At 35.3% G+C, this 23,860-nt stretch overlaps 1 protein-coding gene across 4 annotated transcripts in view; it reads left to right on the top strand.

Moving 5' to 3' along the window:
• The window catches only part of TTC29 (tetratricopeptide repeat domain 29), a 136,165-nt gene that overhangs the window by 51,822 nt on the left and 60,483 nt on the right, over positions 1-23,860 (top strand). For 3 of the 4 annotated variants that reach the window (XM_061354185.1, XM_061354186.1, XM_061354187.1), the window contains exons 6-7: positions 4,698-4,910; positions 8,131-8,216. In XM_061354185.1, the coding sequence (XP_061210169.1) occupies positions 4,698-4,910; positions 8,131-8,216 (299 nt within the window). The remainder of the gene's footprint in view (positions 1-4,697; positions 4,911-8,130; positions 8,217-23,860) is intronic. The other variant, XM_061354189.1, reaches the window with a different exon arrangement.

The raw sequence follows: 23,860 nt of genomic DNA, 5'->3' as shown, positions 1-23,860 counted from the left end.
CTGAAGAAATGTACCCAGCAGACCTGTCACTTTTTTGTGTGGTGGTTTCTGTGGCATTATTTTCAGTGGTGAATATACAAGCTGATAGAAAAGGAAATCATTAGGTGCTCTTAGTATTGCTGAGGCATGGAGCTAGACCAGGTCAGTCACTGCATTTTGCAGATTGTGACATTTTAAATTACCTGTACACTACTGGAAGCAATCTGTGGACCTAATTAACATTGCATCTAATTAATATCAGGACTGTATATAGAGAATTTGAGATAGTTTTGCGCTGCCTTTATTTATTAAATACCGCATTATTAAAATTTGTTATCTTTAATTTTAGTATTGAAAACTTCAAATTTGTGTGCTGTTTTCTTAAGTGGGAGTAACTTCCTTTTTTTTTTTTTTTTTTCTCCTTCAAGTAATCAATGCACTGCTGAATGAGTTCATTTTAATGCACTCAATCATGCCTCTAATGTTTGTAGCTTACGGGCGCAAGCATCAGTAATGCAGGAATGTTATATGGCTTTAGTTTGGTCCATTTCATAAAATATTCATGGAATCAAAAATGTGCATCAAAATAGCAGCTGGGAGAATTACATTTATGTGCCTGCTTTTATGGCAGCTTCACATTTAAACCCATTTGTGTTAATATCTAGTCAATCTTTCTACTTAAAAAAAAAAAAAGGCAAAATAGTAGTCTCCATGTATCCACCTTTAGGTTTGATATTTATTTTGATATAACAAATGTATAATTTTGAACTGGGTTTTAGGGAGGGGAATTATAAAGGGAAGGTTTAGATAATGTAAAAATGTTTCTCTTCAGTATTTAAAAAATTACACCAAGTTCTTTTGCTTGAATGAATAGATTTATTTTTTTGACTTCTAAGCAACTCAGTGGAAACTGTAGCACAAATCTTTGTCCATACATATGTATTTGGTATGAAAATAAGAGTAATTTCTGAAATTTGATACTGTTAGTGGCAGAGTAATGTCTTATATTCATATAATTGTTTAAAACTGATTCTTTACTCCCAAAATTATATTGTGGCAATGTTTACCTCCCCTACTTAAGATTGAACTATTGCTGATAGGTTTTCTTTTGTTATGCTGTAAGATATATAAAGCTACAATATTTTTGTAGTGATAGTATATATGTTGTGTATATATAGTATATATGTATATATGTAAGAGGGACATTGTGTTTTGTGGTTTGTTGGGGTTTTTAAAATTCCTTTTATAAACATGGAAAAGATATCAGAGATTCTCAAACTCCATTTAGCATATGCTGAGTTAATTTCTGTGTGCCAGTGGGAAAAGAAATACACAATTGCTGTCAATGTTGCCAACTGAAAATAGCTATACTGGTTTGTGAAACACTTTGCAAAAAAAAATTTCAAATATACATTTCTGAGAAACACCTTCTGTATTTTCCTCTTTGAATTCCTAGAGGTATAAAAGATGCATTTCTACAAACTTTTCCTACTCACTATTTTTCCTGTCATTTTGCCTTTTTTTTTCTTTTCCATTGATAAGAAGTCGGTTAAAAGTCTACCTTGTCACTTCTCAAGTGAGATAAAAATAATCTTACTCTCAGAATGTTCCGTAATTCCAACTGAATTGACTCATGACAGTGAATGAACTTGCCATCCTTCTGACAATGTTTCTTTTTCTTTCTCCCCACAACATTTGAAGTTCACGTAAACATTATGGATTAAAGAAGTAATTTTTCATTTGCCAATGAGAACAAAGGATTTCAGACTATTTTGATGACAAAATTAAATCCGAACCCTAAAATGTTTTACCTTCCATGAATTTGAGAGGTCTCCAAATAGCTAGTATAACTTCAGAAGTCTTCAGTAAACAAATTCCCAACCACGTAAGGGCTTTCAAGTCAGGAATTGCATCTTTCCCTCATTTAGGAAACTAGCAAGTATTTTTTTTGCTCGGCGTCTTCTTTTTAGTATTTCTGTGAGCAGATTGTATTACTTTTTACCTCATAACCTTTCTTGGTAGTTCAGTGAAGTCAAATGCAATTTAGTTACAATTGAATACTACCAAAAAGATGCTTTTGTATTTTGAACCTTGATGTAGATGGATTGTTTCTAAAAAGGTTTCACTGAGATCTGGCAAAAAGGATGTCAGGTCACAGCTCTTATGGTTAGGTCAACTCTTGAGAACTATGGGGTGCATGGAATATATGACTTCAATTTCTAGTCTGACAGGAACTTTCTCAAGGGGATACTGCAAGTGAGGAAGCATGGGTAAGAATTACCGTACCCAATAGTTCTAACAATCTAAATAATACTTCTGAAGGTCACACGTATTATTTACCTAAATGATATGTTCCATTAAGAGATTATATTAGAGAATGTTAGGAGAAACTCGGATACTGTGTTGAGCTTCAAAGTTCTTGTCCAGGTGATACCATTCATTTGTTTGCTGCTTCCCATTCTTACAAGAAGTATTTGAGTTACATGTGAATCAAACTCTACTATTCTAAGGAATAGAGTCACACATGTAGTGAAAATAGATCACTTAGGAATACCCTTTCAAAAGGACAATCAGTTGATTAATAAACTTTGGGGAGAATTCCAAGGACAAGTCTCTATGTGTTTATGAGGATTCAAGTGGATACAATACTAGATCTAGCTATTAACACTATATTTCAACTCAATTTTCTGTCATTTGTCACCAAGCCAACACCAGCTTCTTTGATTAATATCTTAAATCTGCATTTAGCAACTTGGATAACTGGCAGTCTGTTGACCTCTGGGTTGGGCTTGCACTAAAAAGTTAACTGGACTCAATAGGCAGAAACACAAATTCGAATTGGAAGCCTCTTTAGAACGGAAAAGTTTTCAACTGGGTTTAGCAAGTCTGCATCTCTATTTCCTGCTATGTGAACTGTCAGTGAATCCTTAAACAGCTTGTACTGGTCATGACAATTTCACTTTGCATTTCTGTTTGTTCAGCCTGATATGAAGTCTGTGACATTTTTGAAATAATGTATTGATCTTTCCCTGTCTGTTTACAGGGTCTGATAACAATATGCTTTTACTTCCAACATTTTGTACCATCTTTCTGATACCTTTCCCTAGATAGAGTGAAATTGAATAAAACCTGTTGCCTCCCTTTTCACCTGGCACTTCACTTTTTGGTGTGTCCTCTGGGACTTACATGGATCATAGGTCATAGAGCCTGAAAATGATTTTTCTATTAAACTCTTAGTTGCTTCTTTGAAAGTTTCTTGCACATCTCAGTTTTAGTTGAATTCATTTTAATCATCAAAGAAGCTTAGTAGGAAAATAAATTTAGCTCTAATAAAGATAAGGGTTATGTTTCATTGCAAAATTGAAAGCATGGCTATAAAATGGTAGCATATGCAAAACACAAATCTAAATTAAGTTAATGGGAGGGATCTGTCATAACTCTTCTGCTGCCTCTAGGTTGGCTGGAGGCTTCGGGAATTAGCCTCATTTTCTCTCAGAATCCTTAAAAAATGTCCTTCTTCAAGCTTCTCTCACTTTCTTTCTCACAGCTGGGAAACAACTTTTCTCCTTGCTTCTTTTTGTAATTTGAATTCAGCACTGTAAAAACAGCAAAACAGAAACTGTTTCTTATAAAATATGTTTCAGAAGAGGTATAAACTGCAAACGCGTCTATACAAACTTAGTTTATGGCTTTTTTCAGCTATTAAAAGAAATAGCAACTGATATATTAATGATCTATGGAACAGGATTCCTCCATCACACATAAACAAACTTAAGGAGCAAGAGTGACATTCACAGTTCTCCCAGCTATAGAACATTCTTTGTGTAACATTTATTAATGTAAGATGTCTGATCTTACCTGCTTCTCAGCAGTTTTTCTGCACCTATTATGTATAAAGAAAAGTTGTTCTGTTCTTTCAAAGGGCATTGAATTTCCATTGTCTAGGAAACATGGAAATCTTCTACATTGCATGTCTACATGGAGATAAGTCTAGCTGAAGGTAAAGGGGAGGAAAAAACTACTTACATGATGAAATGAATTGAACTTTATCTTCAGACTTTTGTTTGCCTTAAAGATGTTTGAATAACTTATATTTGAAGACCTCAAAGCGAAGTCTTAGTTGAATATCAATAATTAATCTATTAGTGGTTGATATTTTTCCATTAAGTTTACTATAACCAGAGTTGGCCTAGTAACAACTGTTGAATAAATTACTTTGCATAATTCTTTTTTTAGCAATTAATTTATTTGAATGAAGACTTCCCCCCCCCTCTATTTTTCACATCTCAAATCTTTCAGCACAGGTTTTTGTTATGAAAGAAGAAACTTGAGGAACAGTTTGAATTGTGATTACTTCTGCATAGATGCGATTTTGAAATATATGATCCAGAAAAGGTATATTAATGAATCTACGATAGGTGTATTTTCCAGAAACTTCTGACTTTGCATCTTTGGGATCACACACCCCCAACATTGTGACTCTACAAAGAAAAGATAATTTAAATAATGATACATTTAAATTACAGAATTACTGGTAACTGTGAGATTTGGCAGTATTTTCTAGGCAGGAAATTTTCTAGTAAGTTATATATTGAAGTTTCTTGAAAAATTTTGATATGGTTTGCTATAGCTTATTTCTAATGCGAATATTATTCTAAGTTAATAACTTAAAACTTGTATTGATTATGCTGATTGTAATTACAAATTACATTTTTCAGGTCATGTCTTGAAAGCTGCTGAGTATTATGAAACATTTTATCATCTAACGCTTGGTTCAACATGGAAGGATGTGACAGGCCGTACTTACAATTCACTGGCATCTGAGTATCTCTGGAGAATTTATACATTACTAGCAGACAAAATGCTAGAAAATAATGAACACCAACAGGCCATCAAAACACTAAAAAAAGCTTTAAAAATGGCAAAAAATGGTAGGTGGAAAATAACACTTTCCCACTGCTTTATTTGGCATGCATGTTATGATTTTCCCAAGAGTAAAGTAGAAACTGTCAAGTGTTTGACTGGGTGATTATTTCTTATGAAATGCAAAGACCAGTGCTATCAATACACTTCCAGATCTTACTAAAGCAGAAAAGCCTTCTTGCAGACAACAAAGAACCTTTAGGTTCCTGAAAGCTTAGTGTCCAAAAAAACACCAAACAAACCCACCTTCTGGGAATAATAGTGTACAACAGTGAAGTCATAATCAGGAAGTAAAGTCACTGACAAAAGCTCAGCCCACTGATTTTCTGATTGGGAAGTCACTGTTGGTTTGGCAATTTTTGAGTGCTGCTAGCTGCTGGAACACCATCTTTTCACTCTACATATGTATTTAGTACTTGAGAAATACCAGTTTTCTATCATAAAAAAACAAAATTTCTTCCATATATCTTAATACTAAAGAAAAAATTACAGAATTGCAGAATAGCTAAGGTAGGGAGATACCCTCGGAGATCATAAGAATCAGCTAGGGCAGGCTGCCCTAGACTACATCCTGTTAAGTTTTTAATACATCCACAGGTGGAGATTCCATAACTGCTCTGGAAAATATTTTCCACTCTTCAAACACCCTCACAATAAAAAAGTTGGGGTTTTTTTGAGCTCAGATGGAATTTCCAGTTTTGTTCATTGCTTCTTGTCCTGTCACTGAGCACCACTGAGAAGAGCCTGGTTCCATCCAGTAGTAAATAAACTACTGCCTAAGAAGTACTGATAAGAACCCCCTCTGAGCCTTCTCTTCTGTGGCCTCAACTGTCCCAGCTCCCTCAGCCTCTCCTCCAAGGACCGATGCTCCAGTCCCTTCATCATCTTTACAGCCATTTGCTGGATTTGCTGCACGTTGTCCCTCTCTCTCTTGTGCTGGGAGCCCAGCATGGGACACAGCACTCTTGAGGTGACCTCATCTGTGCTGAGCAGAGGCAAAGGATCACCTCCCCAAAATCTGCTTGCAACACTCTGCCTGATGGACGATCCTATTGGTTGCTTTTGCTTTGAGGTTGCATTGCTGTCTCAGCTTGTATATGAAGATGTTATGGGAGATACTGACAGAAGCCTGGCTAAAATTGAGAGAAACAAAATCCACTGCTTTTCCTTCATCTACCAAGCCAATCATCTTATTGTAGAAGGCTATCAGGTTGGGGAAGAACAAATTGCCTGTATTAAATCTGTGCTGACTACCCCTGATTGCCTTCTTGTTCTAAATAAGGGCTGTATGAAGCTCCTTCTACGTAGGTTTGGATAGGTTTAAAACTGGGGGAAAATAGAATAGCATTTGAATGTTATATATAGTGTGAGAAGTTGATCAGCTAGAAATTGCTTTGAAACATTTCTTACACATGAGAGAGAACAGAAAAGAGAGGGCAAATCTTACAAGTTGACTTTATGAAAATACTTATAATTTTCCAGATTTTTTTAAGAAATCTTAATAGTCCTTGTTTCTTAAAAGAGGCTGTTAAATGTCCACTTCTACAGGCTTACTTTTCCTATGGTTATCCAAGATGATTATTGGAGTGCTTTTCAGAAGATAGGAGGTTTCAAGTGATCATGTTTTTCCAATGACACCAGTTCAAGAACCTTTCATGGTATACCTTAAGGGACATATTTTGCGTATGAATTGCCCATAAAAATATTATATAATATTACTTCAATATTTATCACATTAGGTTTTTAAATTTAATAATGTGTGCAGAATATACTTGCCATTGTTCTTTTAAATATAAAGCTTTAAAAGCTTCTTTCAGATGAGTTGTCTAGTCCCCATTCCAGAACCATAACCTCTACCTACAAAACCCATACTGACTCTGGCTACTATTTGTAATATCTATTTGTCTCCTTCTGGACCATCATCTGTGTTTATGTATTTTATGAATTGGGATTAGATGTTATCCACTTCAGACTCTCAGACTGTTCTTAAGTGAGGAAGGAAGTGTTTTATATCCCTAGCAAATTTTCATTTATTATCCCGCTGATCATCTGTATTTCTTTTTTGCCTCATTAAGCCTTTTAAGGGTTATTGAACACTGGAAAATACCATCAGGGTTTTGATTTGCAGACTTTTCATAATTTTTATAATGTATTAGGTCAAGCACTACTGTAGCCTCAGCAATTATATAATTCAAAAAGTTCCAGAACTAGATGTAGGCTTCTATGTGTTTGAACATAAAGAAATTATTAGTAGATACCGTAAATAGATAATCTCCCATTTCATTGCAACTGTATTTATGCACTTTACAAAATATCTTAATATGTAGTTATGCTTCAGCTTGATTTTTCCACTCTTTATTTCATTTGACAGGATGGATTTTGAACAATAGAAAGACTGAGGTTTTGTTACTTTTTTTTTTTTTTTTTAATGGATACTCATGTTCTGGAGAGAAATTTTTGAATATAGTGTAATACAGTAAGCAGTTATATAATTGCTTTATGTAAATTTCAGTACTGAATGTATGATTTTCTATTGAGGGGGCAATATAAAAAGACCAGCAAGCAGTGTTTGTTAGATCAGTATTACTGAAATAAAATCTGGCATGGAAAAGTGTGATGCACCTCAATAAGCAACTGCCTGCGCAGAATTTTCTATGACTTCTGCTTGCAAGTGTAAGTTTTTGGGGTTTTTTTAAGCTATTCCACCCTACAGTAGCTTGCAAAATGACCATGAGAATAAAAAATATGAAGGTTATCTACTGGTAGTTCTGTCTTGGTATTTCATGAAGTTTCACATCAGCAAAGTGTATGGGTCAACATATTTTGTGTTTGTATTTTTTGTTATATATCAATAGCTACTTTAATTTTGTATATTAATATACAGAGAGAGGCTAGTGTGATTTTCTAACGTGAAGACACTGTTATTAAGCAACTCTTGACAGAGACAATTATAGTGTGTTACATTGATCGTACTGCATTACTTACTGGAAGATATTTTCTTTGACTTTGCTGAACTTTCTTGTTGAACTCTGCTTAAATCCATTGCATCTACTTTTAAGTGTCAATATACATTTTGGGAAATAAATAATTGGCAACGGTGAGGAGAAGGGAATAGTTAATGTAGTATTTAAACATCTGCATGTTATTTTTGAACCTGCAAGAACTGTCTGTACTAATGTAATTTGTACAGATTATGCTGGTAAAGTGTAACTTTAATCCTTTCTTTAGTAGGTGAAATGAAGATCCAAGGAGAAGCTACATATTGCCTAAGTTTAGCATATTATTTTGCTGGAGAAAACCAGAAAGCGTTATCAGTAAGTTTATTTTAAAGTTGTTTTAGCTTTCCCAATGCCTTTTTCTGACTCCTTGTCATCTTAGGCATTTTGGAGAGTGGAAAAGACTTGGAGAGACTTGGCCCACAGACCTTTTATAACAGTATCTAGATCTGTAAACAGGGATCCATGTGGCTTAAGCAGTTAAGGTTCAAATAAATTCCAGAACTGATGGAGTCCAGGTTTCCGTGCATGGATCTGTAGAAATAATATATATTTATAATTCAGGTTATATGTGAATAGCTTTCCTTTTCCTCTACTCATACGTATATAAACCAGCTACTCTTTAGTTAGGGTTTTGGTATAAAACACCAGTTTTGCAAGCTAGTTTGATGCAACATATTTGTGAGCAACAAATAAAAATATGTCAATTCACATGTTCAGCTTTTCAGAACATCAGGAATTTAAAAGAAACATGAATCACTTTTGGTATGAAAATCTGTAATGCAAAAAAGATGCAATCCCCTCAGTTGATACTTCAATTCAAGCTCCTCATGTTTCCCTTGAGTATCCCATACATAATAATTCTAACAGAATGAGAATTCTACACGTGGAATTCCAGTCTCAAAGGAGGGTTCCTCTAGTTCACTGTAGGTTAGTATGAGGGGAAAGATAAGCAGCAACTTGACTTTGTCTGTGCCAGTTGTCAGAGAATTTACAGTCCTCCATTATCCTCTTAAAAATGTTGTGTGAAAAATTAATTTATTTGAATATTTTTCCCATTATTATTGCAATTAATCAGCTGGATAATTGCTATTTCTGTTTCTTCCTATAACTTCAGAATGACTTGGTATTGTATTAATGAACACGTTCTATAGAGGTCATTCTTTGAGGTTATTTTTTTCTGGTGGTTATTTTTTTCAGAAAAAGGCCAATAGAAGTCACAGAATAAATTCAGCATGACTTTCAGTATTTCTTGCTTGGCCTCTGCAGTATAGGAAAGGTTCTAGATTTCTGTCTTGAAATATCTTCCTACATGCTTTTAGCAGTTTGTGATACGAATGTTTCTAAGAGTTATTGATTACATATAATTCCTCAACGCCGATATGCCTATCTTCCATATAAATCAACTGAATGCTGGGAAGTGGGAGCCTGTTCTTACTTCAGTTGTAGTTGAAGTCCGTAGCTGAATGTGCAAATATTTCAGAATTTTAAAAGCTACATATAATTTTATAAAATGATATTTAACAGTTGCAGCAGCATTGAGAAGAAGATTATTTGGTCTATTCCAAGAATACAGTACAAGAGATAAGACTAGAATTTTTTGTACTGAACTTTATCTTCATTGTTTTTTGACTGCCAAGTGTGCCAGCATTCTTAACTGATCAACTTATCCATTAAGTTTCTGAGAGTTGCAATAAACTGTGTGAGTGATAACGAGCAGCAAGATAACAAATGTGCTAAATAAAGAAGCCTGAGCACATATTTGAACTCTCCATCACAGGAGAAATTAATTAATGAACAAGACTGCACAGTCTCTGTGATATGCAAAGGATCAAACCACCCTTGAAAGTGCCCGAAATATTACATGTTCTGGCATTATCTCCTCAGGATCCATTTTGCTTATATTTTGTAGCTACTCCTTCCCCTGCATTGCTCCCCCTTTGCTCCTGCCAAAAAAATACAGCAGTCATTTGGAAGATCAATTTCTCTTTGTCATATGCAGATTTTAAATTTTTTTAAGAAAGATTCTAAAAACTTTAGTTTTGTAATGTACTACAATTAATTTAAAATATATACATGATAGGTTGTGCCTATTGGGTTTGGTCTTACAAAAACACCTGACAGTTAAGGAAAGCAATGTGAAAAAGAGGAAAAAAAGACTCTGTAGTACAAAATATAAATGATACTTTATGTTAGGAGTATAAAATGTTATTTTAACAGTAATGAAAACACAAATACATTTCAGTGTAAATAATATTATACATTATTGTATTATGTTATAATGGGATTTCCTAATATGAAAAACCTCTGAAGTACTTTCTTCCAGAAAAAATGGTGTGTGTTATGGGGCTTAGAAGAAGGGATATAATTTTAGTTCCTTTTGTCCTTCACACTGATCAATATAGACAGCAATAAAATATCAGTGGTTGACAGTGCTGTTGAGTACAAGTTGTCTTCACTATCCAGTTGGAAATCATTGCCTAAAATTTACCCTTCTGTTCTCAGTTTAATGGTCTCTGTATCCAAGGGGAGCTCAGATGCTTACAGAGATGAAATCATTGCATCCTGTTCCCAGAGGACTACTGGTTATCATTACACATAACATGCAGACAATACTGCTAGGAGCCAGTTTGCCTCATGGTAATATGTAGTTCATCACCAGCTTCTGTAGCATGCTAAAGAGGTCTTGCCACACAGCTTGGGACTATTCGGGTGTAGACTCAGGGGTCTCAGCAGTTATTTTCCTGCTTTGCATCAGTTTTCATCTTCTTTATCCTTTTGTGCTGTGGTCCACCTCAGGCAGTCTCCTTCTAGGGGAATCTGAAAGGAGCAGCTGTTACAGATACCATTTCCTCCAATTGTTGCCACTGGTTCCTTTTGCTGTTTAGCGTGCTTCTCCCTCCCCCAGCATGCACACACAGTAGCATGCATATAAACTTGTTTCTCTTTCATTTGTGTCTTCTAACAGAGTGGAGAAGCATATGTTCAAAATATTCATTATCTGATGCAGTAATTAAAGGTTGAAATGATTAAGCTGCAGCCTATTATATAAAAAATATGCAGTCACTTTGTATCGCATGGGCTAGTTTTGTTGGAGAAAGTGTTTTATTTGCTAGGCACTTGGTGTTTAATCTTATGTGATTTGATTTGGTATGTAATCTGTATAAATTGCTTTAATTGTATTTGATATATATGATTGATTTCAGTGGACCTACTCAGATGGAAAAACATAAGTGTTTGCAAGTTTAAAAACCTGAGAACTAATTATGTTCAGTAGCAGTGTGGTATGTTCATAATATTTTTCATACCATCTGGTTTATAATCAAACCTAATGGCTATTCCACAGAATACGACACAAAATATTAATAGTTCACATTATATAGATTTTATCTTAAACATTATAGATTTTGTCAGGGAGAGTTCTTCATCCAGACTAATTTTAAAGTAAGTTAGTATTTGCTAATTTTTCTTTACACTTCTATAACAAGCTAAATATTAACTGAAACACTTCTGTGTCATTAGAAATTTTGCATAAGGTATTGCAATCTAAGGCTTGATGTGGGAAATTGTTTTTAAACTGAGCTTTCAATAATGCTTCAAAGAGTTGGACATCATGGATTTTTTCCTCTTTTAATTAGAGTTGCATCCCAAATCATCAGAATTCCAGTCCTCATCCCTTGTCTAAGCATTAGGCTTTTTCTAAGTATTCTTATATCTTAGATATTGAATCCTGTGTTTCAGATATGTTACACATTTAAATAATAGAGGCAGTGTTCATGAGTACTGAGACTCATGCCAAAAATAAATGTGGTAATTTATGACATAACGTTACTTGCATGAATTGTCAGAATTACGATATACAAGCCACAGGCATAAAATTATCAAGAAAATTTATGAACTTACAAAGACATCTTCACATTTGAAATGACCCTATTAAAGTAATCAGAGGTGATTTATGACCATAAAATTAATTTCTGCAAAAGCCTATGTCAAAACAACTGAAAATTTTTTCCCAACTCATGCAGCTAGAGAGAGTACAAGTAAATGTGTCTGGGATGTGGACATCCTGAAATGAGTATCACAGTAGATTTTATCTAATTATGTCTATTATATCTAATTATATAGATTACGCCTATATGTATGTATGAATTTGGTGAATCAAGGAGGATCTTAGCAAGTAAAGGAATTCCAAATGGTGGACTGAATGTCATCCTCTTTTCTCCCAAACTTTGTGAAAGTTCCTTTGAGATATGCTTTCTATTCTAGTACTTTGTTAAAAGGCTGAACATTTCTGTCAATGGTGACTGGGTAGACACTGAGTTTATGTTTAATCTTGCATTACTGTTAGTGCAAAACAAGCACTTAAATGAACACTTGTAAAACACATGAAAGGTAGTATGCAATGGAAATTATTTCAAACTTCCTTCTTTTAAATCAACCAGATTGTCTTTTATTCATCTGTAAGTGATATTTAGCAACTAGTAATTAAATGTAACATTCTCAACTTAGCAAATATATCACCTGCTTGAAAAAAAAACACAACACCAAACCCCAACATTTTAGCATACCACTTTAAGAAGAGGTCTTGTCATTCTTTATCTTAGAATGATTTAATCTTAGAATGCTTTGGGTCAGAAGGGACCTTAAAGATCATCTAGTTCCAAACCCCTTGCCATGGGCAGGGACAACTTCCACTAGACCGGGTTGCTCAACGCCCCACCCAGCCTGGCCATGAACACTTCCAGGGTTGGGGCATCTGAACTTCTCTGGTCAACCTGTGCCAGTGTCTCACCACCCTCACAATAATGAATTTCTTCAGTTTAAAGCCATTTCCCCTTGTCTTTTCACTACATGCCCTTGTAAAAAGTCCCTCTCAGATTTCTTGTAGGCCCCCTTTAGATACTGGAAGGCTGCTATAAGGTTTCTTCAAAGCCTTCTCTTCTGAACAACCCCAGATCTCTCAGCCTGTCTCCATAGGAGAGGTGCTCCAGCCCCCTGATCATCTTCATGGCCTTCCTCTGGATATGCTTCAGCAGGTCCACATCCTTCTTCGTTGTACGCCTCATTTCTGGACACAGTACTCCAGGCAGGGTCTCACAAGAGCAGAGCAGAGGGGCAGGATCACCTCCTTTGACCTGCTGGTCACGCTTCTTTTGATGCAGCCCAGGATATGATTGGTTTCTGGCATCTGAACACTCACTGCCAGCTCATGTGCAGTTTCTTGTCAACCAACATCCCCAGTTCCTTCTCCACAGCGCTGCTCTGAATCATCTCTACCCAACCTGTAGCTGTGCCTGGGATTGCCCTGATGCAGATGCAGGACCTTGCACTTCATGTTGTTGAATTTTGTGAGGTTGGCATTGGCCCACCCTTCAAGTGTGTCAAGGTCCTTCTGGATGATATCCCTTCCCTCCAATGTGTTGACTGCAGCACACAACTTGGTGTTATTGACATTCAGGGTGTGTCATGGACAGTGGTACAGAGGGTGTACTCAATCTCACTGTCCATATTGCCAAAGAAGACATTAAACAGCTTCACTCTTAGAGGCTTCATTTTTATTAGAGTAATTTTTAAATTCTTCTTAAAACTGTAATCATAGAAATTTTGTATTTTTCATATCTGAGGAATAAAAAAAACAAACAAAGCTCTGAGTCATCTTTGAAAGTAGGCATTTCTTATTGATCTTGACAGTGGCAATGGATTGTGTACAGAGAAAAGTTTTCTCCTTGAAGGCCTAGAATTACTGAGCCAATTCTGAAACTGATCAAATTTCATGTTTCTGAAAGGTCACACTGCTGCTAGTCATTTGTGAATAGTACAAATAAAATAATGTGAGAACAATTAGTGCCGGTAGTGAACTTTGCCCTGACAAAATACACTAACTCAAATACTGATGGAATTGGTAAGGTAGAAATTGTGTTGAGAATCTTAAAGAAAACCTGAAACTTTAGGAAAAAGGTGAACGCCTGATCAGTTACAATTTTTTGATAATTTAGTACTTAATTCCTAAGATGAAAGAAAGAGTTAACTTTTTATTTGAATATGAAAGTCAACAGTCTCTTAGTGAAGGGAAGATTCCTTCTGCTAGTTTAATCTAGGCAACAATTTTCCTGTCTTAGCCAATTTCTTGAAAACCTAAAAAAGAAAATAACAGGGAAAATATTCTGAGTAGCCTAGAGATGTAATGACACTATTCTCTTTCAGTTCTCTTCTATACACATGTATACTTTCCTTGGTGGCATGGTATCTGTTATACTTTCCTTGGAACATGATAGCACTTTCCTTTGTGTTTCAAGTTGCATTTTTCTTGGTTAATGGCATCAGAATAATTCCTTTCAGTAAAAAATGGATTTTTATCAAGTGTCCTACAAGAATACCCTTTGTAAGAAAACAGTCTTAAATGTAGTGCTGCTGCAGAACTGTAACGGTAAAGTTATACAAAAATGATAGAGCATGAAAAATAAAAACTGTTGCATATGTAAAAAATCTATTACTTGATGACAAGCAAATCAGATTAGCACATTTCCATGTTTTCCCATAGGAACAAAGAAAAGAAATGCACTAGTAACTTGTTGATATCAGCCTTACTCTTCAGGAGTCTCATGTTCCCTAAGACTGGCTACCATAAATGGGTGGATTTTAATCTCATTTTTTACAATTTTAAATTTAATCATTCATATATCCCAAAAGAGCAAGACAACTGCAGTGAGCTGCAGGTTCGACTGCATGTTCCATCAGATAACTCTATAGCACCTTTTCAGAATTTTAGGACTATCTGACCACAAGTGTTCTTAGGAATCTGAATACAAGTTGGTGGCATAAAATTTGGAGGCTATGCATGGAGGACATTGTTTTGTTGGCATGATTGGTTTTAATTCCCAGATGGTATGAATGTTCCTGGATTTATATGTATTTATTAGGTTTATGTAGCCTTATTTATATCCTGAATTTAGAAGTCATGCAATTTAACGTATCTAATGTAGTTTCCCAAAATTCAAACTCTATTTTTTTAAGATTTTGACTAAGGATATCTGTTACAAAATGGCAAGTTTTAGAATTACCTTTTACACACATGCACTCTCACACATACACCCTCTGTATGAGTTCACAAAAGAACTGAAGGGGCTGCAGTGCAACATTAATAAGGATAATTACATGCTTCTGCTTTAATAAGAACAACATAAATCCTAAGATCAAGAAAATTCTTTGTATGATTCTGAATCGTTTCCATGAAATTGTTGCTGTTTTCTTTGAAGTTGAAACAAATTGTCTAGTACGGTACTGGAGGTTTACTTAGCTCTAGTATGTTGAAACGTTGGGGACAAAGCCATAAAAACTCCTTAAACTGCTCTGCAAGGACGTGAAAATATCTTTGAATCTATTTTTCACAACACAGGGCATGCAGGGCAGAGCGGCTAGCAATCATGGATCCTTCACTCTGGTCCTACCTTTTTGATGTGGCTGATGGGAGAGAACAATCTCTGCTATTCTCTGGCAGGCTGGCCAATGGGGATGACTCTTCCTTATGCTTTGCCAAGCAAGGCAGGAGCTCAGAGTGTGACCACAGCTATACAGTGTCTGTTTTATTGGATATAAGGTTACAGTTAGTCCACTTGCCCTGACTAAGGTTTCTAAAACTTCAATAACTGTCTTCTGTCAGTTAAAAGATGTGATTTAGGCAGACATTTTCTACTTACTCTACTGAAAATTTTTTTTAGAGTAGCTAATAAGATATACTACTATTTTTTTCCTTTTTTCTTTTTTTTTTTTTTTTTAAATAACTGCTGATATACAAGTTTCCACTCATTTCATTCCCACAGGCTAGGAACAAAAATGACAAAGCAGTACAACTGTATGTTATAGAGGTTATTTACTTTATGTACTTCTGACTATATTGGATTTTTAGCCTATGTGTGCTAAACCTTGAACCTAAATGCTGTATATAATTGGAGGAAAGAGTTAGTTACAGCATGTCTGAGTTCGTAGCTTATATTATCTGAGAAACAATAGCATGAAATATCTTAAGAATTGTCAGTAGTGTGTCCAGTAGTGAAACCATGAATATACCTAGGGCTGAAGGAAACAGCTGAAAAACTGTATGAAAAAAAACCTAATTCTGTTAGATAATATACTTATGAAAGTCAGACTTTTAATGTATTTTTAGAAATGAAACATTTGTGTCCACACTGTACAAACTCACGAATTTCAGTACTTAAGTGCAAATATATTCATAATCTGGGAGGGTTTGTTTTCCTTTTTATACTTTAGTTTAAACGTACAGGCTTAAAAAAAAAATCTATAAAGTAAGGCTTTTAAAATTAAGTTGGTTTGTCAAATTGTTATAATTCAAGTTACGGCAATTTACTTATTAAATACTTGTTTAAATTTCAATTCAGTTATTTCCATTGACTTCAATGAGACAACACATTCAGGTGTAAGCAAATGCTTAACAACTTTGCTTGATCAGAACCATCGATAGCTAGATTGGAGAATAGGACATCTTGATTCAGGCATCAGATCTTAAGGAATTTAAAATTTATCCTTTGATAGGTAAATAGCTTGAGAAGTTAAAACACTGAAGCGTGCCAGTATAAAGCGTGGAGCTTGCTGCTTCATTGCTAGAAGCAATTTGTTTTGCTGTTTTGCTGTTTTGCTGTTTTGCTTTCAGCTTATGTATTATTTCAGAGCTGATCAAAAGAATTGGTAGCAAAGTGTGAAATAAATTGTACTTCTAAATAAACTGATTTAACATTCCTTGGTGCTTTAAGTGATTTCAGTAATATTAATATTTAAAATATTTCTGTCTGAAATCTTTTTATTACTACATATAGCAATAATGGCCACCATTTCATTCTGCTGTTTTTCATATTAGAATATTACACTGTAAACATTGTAAAAATACTATCTTTTAGCACTGAAATAGATGCAAAAGATTTCAAGTGTCTATTTGCATGTAAATGACTCAAGTTTTATTCAGTCAATAAAACCAGTCTATAAATCCTTTTACTGCATTTCTTACATGGGTTTAAACCAAAGAACATGAGGTTTTCAGCTGAACAAGAACTTTTGCTTAACTTTCATATGGGTAGGTAGAAAAATAATGGCTTTTAACTGACTTAAACTGGGAAGGTATGCAAAAAAAAAAAAAATACCTCTGCAGGTTTTTCCATTGTATTATGCACATTTAAGGATTTGTTTGCTTGCTTTTAGCTAAAACTGTGTAGTTTAAAATACCTGTTCATGGGTGGGCTAAAGTTATTAATAAGCATGAAGCAGAATATTTTAGCTGTTTTGTCTAAGAAGTAATGGTCATTTAAGCATACATATGCATATCGTATGATATTAACGTCTTAGGAGGCTTACAGCAACCTGATAGCCAGGTACATTCATGGAGACCCAACAGTGTGATAAAAGCGGTCCAGGCATCTGGATCACAGTGCTGCTATACAGAAAGATTTCTGAACAATTCACATTATTGTACTTACCCAAATTTCCAGTCTTCTCCACCCCTTTCTCCTCGTTTCTTTCTCAGCCTCTGCCTTTGTCTTTTATGTACTTGCAGAATCTCATTTTTCCTTTAACAAGTCACTTCCATCTGCTTATATGTCAGTGTGGCCCTCGTGCCACACATCACATTGAGGAATTCTCAAGATGAAGGGCTGTATTCACATGAGTACTTCTGTCTCAGCACTGTTTCATGCTTGTCACTGTTCAGCACTCAGCGCCACACTGCCTTGTTTTGTCAATAACCATTTATTTGTTGCTGGAATAGTAGCAACCATTACATCTGACCTCCCTGTTTCATCAATTATGGATAGATTATTGGATGTGAACATCTGCAAAAGCTTGCTGTTGAACTTACCTCCTGGCTGGGATTAGATAAAGTATTAAACTGTTGTTTATTGTCAGGCCAAAACTCTACTGGGAAGCCAGGGAATTCCAAGACTAGCAGACTCCCATCAGCAAGCACCAAAAATTGTTTAGTATTGCCACCGTTTCCCATAAGATCGTAGCCATTTATTATTTACACTTATTACTAGTTGTTATAACATACTTGATAAAAGCTCTTGGCAGGCACAGTGTTTCCAGCTATTGTCACATCTGTCAGGATGGAAAGGATGCATAAACTGGTTTTTCCTCTTATATTGCTGTTAAAGGGTAACAGATGAAGCTTCTTCACTCCAGACTGTTAAGCCATGCTTTATTTTGAGGAAATATGTCAACAATGGCTGGTTTGGAAAACGTTACATTCCTGTACTAGATAAAGATTGCAACAACATTTACTAGAGTAATGTCTCTTGCAGCTGAGATTTCAAAATGCATGGTATTAACAAAGTAAAATACCTGATTTTGATGCTTGCATAGGTTTTTGCTTTGAAGGGCCTGGTTGATTTTTTTTTTTTAATAAAATGCTTCATGAGTTATATTAAATAATAAAATTACCACTTCATTCCTGCAATGTTGTAGGTGTAAAGAGTCAGAACTAATATAATTTAGTGGCACAGAAGGCCAGAATTAAGAACAGTAATCCATCCAGAGGCTAATACAGAAGAAATGAATGGGAACAAAAGTTAATGTTTATTCAATCATGTGTACATTTCATCCCTTTAAAGTTCCCTGTGCAGCAAAATGAAGCATACAGGGTGAACTCCTGACCTTGTTGGAAGACAACAGACATTTGAAATTGCTCTGGGGAAAGGAACTTTTCCAGCTAGTTACTTGTATTTACATATCATCCATTCAGAATGAAAGCAAAATACTCTGAGTATTATGCAAAGCATACAAGACTAAATACAGGCAAAGAACCCTAGGTCTTAACTTGGTAGACTGTTAAGGAATTAGTAAAATATTTGTATTCTCTCATGCGACAGACAGATACAGACTGAGTAACACAAATTGTGAATTTCCATTTAAGTTTATGGAGTGTCAAGCTAAACAATGTACTTGATAGCCAGGCATAATGTGAGAGGGAAGGGTGGGGACTGAATAGAACAGTTACCCCTCAGGGAGAGCGTCAACCAAGCAGCACTTTACTGACAGCCATGTCCTAGAACAGGGTGCTCCATTTCTGTGTTTGACTTAGCCAGACTTCTGGGTAAGTTCCTCTACATCCCTTCCCATCCTCCTATCCCCAATTCCCTTGCTCCTGGATGCATGCTTATGCTATGCATTATCCAAATACACACATTAAAGCCCCTGGAATACCAGTTTGGCCAATTGCAGACAAATTCTTTGTCTCTAGGAACATTTCTGGTTTGGGTTTTGTTTTTTTGGGGGGGCGGAGGTGTCAGAGTTTATTTATCAAAACAGTGCAGTCCAGTGTAATTGGATGTGGCTGAGGGCAAGAAGTTAGTGTTCACATTTACAGAATTTGAGTTGATTCAGTTGTGCGAAAAGAGAGAGAACTAACAATTCTAGCAAATCAGGGACTATTCACTCTCTCCCCAGCATGGCACCCAGTTTCAGTATCCCTTAACTGTGAGCATGCAGACAGAATGCTGTACTGCTTCTACCCTGGATGCTCATTATGTCCAAATACATTTATCATTAAACAAGATGCAGCCTGCCATTCAGTTGATATTGGTGTATTACTTTCTTGGGATCAATAAGCTCTGCTTATTGTAATCAATACATTACATGAACAATACAATTTTCTTATTGCTGTCCAACCTTTCTCACACTGCATTTTGGCTAAAATAAGAATACATCTGGGTTCGCATCGTGAAACTTCTTTGACCTTACCCAGGATGGCCACAGGCATGTAACCATTCAAATTATGGTAATAGAAACTGTGATTTTTAGGCATTTTTAAATATACATTTCTTGGGGAGCTATGGGAGAGAGTTTACTGAACTGCAAAATGCCTGTGCATAAGGTTCTATTGTCTTTTATTTTCACTGAATGGTATTAAAATGATTCTTTAGTTATTGTCAGAGCTAACTGTATTTTCCGAAAGTATTTAAGAGGTTCTAAGTGATATGAGGCCAGTAGTCTCAATTGCAGTGTCTTCTACCAACACCTATTGTTGGCTCCAGAAAAATGTCAGATGCTTGCTAGCCAGGCTGGGCCTTATAGCCTGTTAGTGCAGTGCCTGTCAGAAATCATTAGCTACTGATCTCTTTGACTAATGTTCCAGTTCATTGTCTGATTCATGTTCAAGATCTGTAAATGAGGCAGAAGCATCTTTACTGCTTACCAGCTGTGAGATGGCTAAACACAGCTAGATTTTCAGAAATCAAAATAAATATATTTCCAATAAAGTTTGACAACAATATCAAATGCAAAGCTTAGAGCAGAGCTACAGTTTTGTGGTTTTTAAAGTTACAGTATTATAAATCAATAATATGCCTTCATGTTTTTGTCAGAGTAATGTATTTTACCAAAATCGCAAAATACTGGTAGTAGCATTAATCTTGTGTCGAGCTGGATAGACATTCTTCATTCAACATAAATTCATACCTTCGATTTTTACTCTTTTGTCCTTTATACCCAGATGTGTCAATGTTTAGGACAGCCTATGTCCCTTTGTCTGAGTCCTCAGTGTATGCTAACGAGGTATGTGCATGGTTTTGTGTATGTAGAAAAGAAGTACAGGTGTAACAACAACAAAACAAAACAAAAGGAGTGGGATTTTGAGGAGGGAAAGTCTTAGGAGAGGAGCTGTTTTATATTAATAGAATAACCCCACAAGGGTCATACTGGCATAATGCTGAGATAACTAGAAGCAAATCTGCTCCTGGGATCTGACTAATATTTTTCTTGGCAAAGGGGGTAAATGTGAAAATCACCTCTATCTACAGAATCAGTGCAAGAACTGTATGACAAATAGGCTCTAGTTTGAGGATTTAAGCAGAGCTTGTTACTTTATCTTTGCACTGTAACTAATTGTAGCCACAATATACTTACAAAGACCCAGGAAGAGAGTTGATTCTGGAAAGAGGTGCTCCCACGCTAGCTATCGTCCTTCCAGGTGCACCTGCGTCCAGCTTTTGTTGCTGAGCAGGAAAACAAGGGAAATTGTGCAATGCATCCTGTTGGGGTTTTTTTATTTATTCCTCTTTTGGAACCATAAAACCTCCTTTTTCTCTTTCTCCCTTTTTTTTTTTTTTTTCCATTTCTTTCCCCTTTTCTCTTTCTTTTCACCTTTCACCTTTCCCTTTCCCCCTTTTTTTTTTTTTTTCTTCTCCATACACCAAAATAATACTGGATAGCATGTAGGATAGTTGTCTATAATGTGGAAGACAAAGTTGGAGTCTTCACCCTGCCACCTTCCCACATTCTGCATAAATAAGAGCAAGCAGTTGAAATCCACTGTTCATTTCTATATGACTTTTATTGTCATTTTATTTTGGGGTTTTTTAGCCAGTAATTCTACTGTAGACCCACAGAAGTATGAAGTTTGAGACAGTCAGTGTGCTTTGTCACACAGAGACAAAAATTAATTCATTACCAGAATCAGTGCAGTTTTCAGAATTTTTATATTGTTAAACTTATCTTACATTTTCTTTTTAGAGGGAGAAAAAAGTGTACATTATACTGATCTGTTCAACTGCATATACAATGGTATTTTTCTACTAGTTGCTAGGAGTATCAAACTCTTTGAAACGATATGGAAATTTTATAATGGAGTCTAGCATCATCAGGATAAATTTATTGCAACAGCTTACTTTCTCAGAAATCTTTGTACATAGCAAAATAAAACTAAAATAATAATAAAAAAAAAAAGAAAGACAATTTTCCCCTTCAGTAACTCTAAATCTCTGAAAACATTGAGTTACCAAGATGACATTTTAATGCACAATATTTACCATGGAATACTGAAGCAGATGAATGTTACTTTAATAATAAGACTTTTGCTTCTCCAACATTTACATGTTAATCCAGCATTTCATCCAGCCCTACCTCCACTCCGTTTTCTATCCTGAATGTTGAAGTTAAGGCATGAACCATAATTGAGGAGGCTCCTCTTCACTTGCTCTACATAAATGGATACCGGGCAACTGTAGTGTACAGGGGCACTGTACAGCTCTTTTCCATTAAGAATACATCCCTTTCTGTGTGTGTATGTAATATATGAAGCTGGAGGAGTTACTTAAAATACAAGCATATTTTCTATTATGTTTCTACTTCTAATGCAGGATATTTTCTATTGTAATTTATGAATATTTTCTCCCTTTCATGTAGATGATTTAATTATTGTTATTTCATCATTATTTAGAGTGAAACGTCTGATTTATATAACGTAGTAGTAATCTGGGACCAAAATGAACATTTTTCATCAATACAAATGAGTGGCTTTATTTATTCACTTCTTTCTAGCAACTGTTTCAGGGATGCAGTGAACCAACTTTTTACTTTAGCTGCTCTGTCTAGGTTTTCCCTTGGTTTTAGCTGTACTTTCTAGGCTTTTTCATATCTTTAGTAAAAAGAAAAGTACAGCAGCCCAAGCCTTAGGCACCAAAGTAAACTTCCTGTGATAGATAGTAACAACCAGAGGCCTAGTTAAATATTGCAGAGGACAGTTTAAAGTCTTTCAGGATTTCAGTCCTGTACGTAGAGTTTCAGAAACCTCCTGACACTTTTATGGCAGGTTTTCTTATATGGACACAGTTACTACAACAAATGTTGTAGCTCCTCTGGGTTAAATGCAAACCCAAGAACTGTTTTTTGGACACTTGTGTGTATCTCTGATACCATCCTGGAGTATTAGAAGGACACACTACAAGCTTTGACAACTTTGAGTTTTGGGCGAGGTCTGAACTGATGTGACAACTTACTAACTGAAGTGCCTTTATGCTCTTTTTGTCATCTTCTGCATTGGAAATGACTCAATTGAATGACTCGATTGAGAATGACCTTCAAGTATAACATGCAATGCTAATGTACCTGAGTATATAACTGATAAGAAAGTACTTGAGGTATGGTAAGTAGTGCAGTGCACATTAATAAATGCTACTTTTTGTGTAAACAAAGCTTACATAAAAAAAAAAAAAAAAGAAAAAAAAAGAGCCTTGTCCAAGGATACTCCTGCATGGAGTAAAACTCTTTCAAGAACTAGCAAATCTGAGTATTGGAAACTGGTAGAAATGGTGACATCCACAGCATTAGCGTACACAGGTTGTCTTCTTTTGACCCATGTACTTTGTCAATGACAGGGGATGCAGTCTTAATAGAAAATTCCCTATCTTTTGTCTTAGTTTAAATAGGCATCTTGGGGCATGCACGATACTGTTGTATGTCCCTGGACATCTCCCATCCCCCTTCAGAGCTGGTAAATGACATTCACTACTCCTTTCTTAGAAATGTGCAAAAAGGATTTCCATAGATCGTCTTTGGAGATTTGCTGTTTCCTCATGTGTGTAATAGGTTGTATCAAGCAATAAAGAGGAGGGAGGAAAGGATAAGATTTAATTTTATATGTACTCTCCCATCATCACCATTGGAAACAAAAGGCCTGAAAAAAGAAATTATGCAATAGTGGTGATGGCAGTGTTAAGATCACACATTTTTATACAGCAACTGTAAGCCTTTGGTTAAGGAAGTGGTCATGGTAATAGAATACATTCCCAGCCAATGTTAACAAATTGCTTGTGTGCATAAATAGTCATAAAAATAACAACTTTATCTGCTTCTTTTAAGGCAACATAAATTAAATGAATAGCCTATAAATTATTGACTTCTTGTGCACCCAGATTCTACTAAGAGAAGTTGTCAAGTTGATAGTTTAAAGAAAGAAAAATCTCAAGTTTATTTCAGCGGATCATTCTAAAACACTATGAATGCAAAAGATGCCATCTTAAGGTATTCATTATTAGACATTCATAAAAGCACAGCCTCTTAAAATCTTTTAAATTATGGATAAGGAAATTTATATTGTGAATCAGGTAATATCCCTTTGGCTTTTGCAAAGTGCTAAAATACAGGGATTTAAATGAAGGTTATATCTCTTTAATTTGTAATTA

This window comes from Neopsephotus bourkii, unplaced genomic scaffold (genome assembly GCF_033783945.1).
Source record: "Neopsephotus bourkii isolate Nb327-2 ecotype Australia unplaced genomic scaffold, CSIRO-AGI_Nbou_v1 NB_718, whole genome shotgun sequence".
NCBI lineage: Eukaryota > Metazoa > Chordata > Aves > Psittaciformes > Psittacidae > Neopsephotus > Neopsephotus bourkii.
The sequence above is the reverse complement of the archived record's forward strand: the minus strand, read 5'-3'. Positions and strand labels throughout refer to the sequence as shown.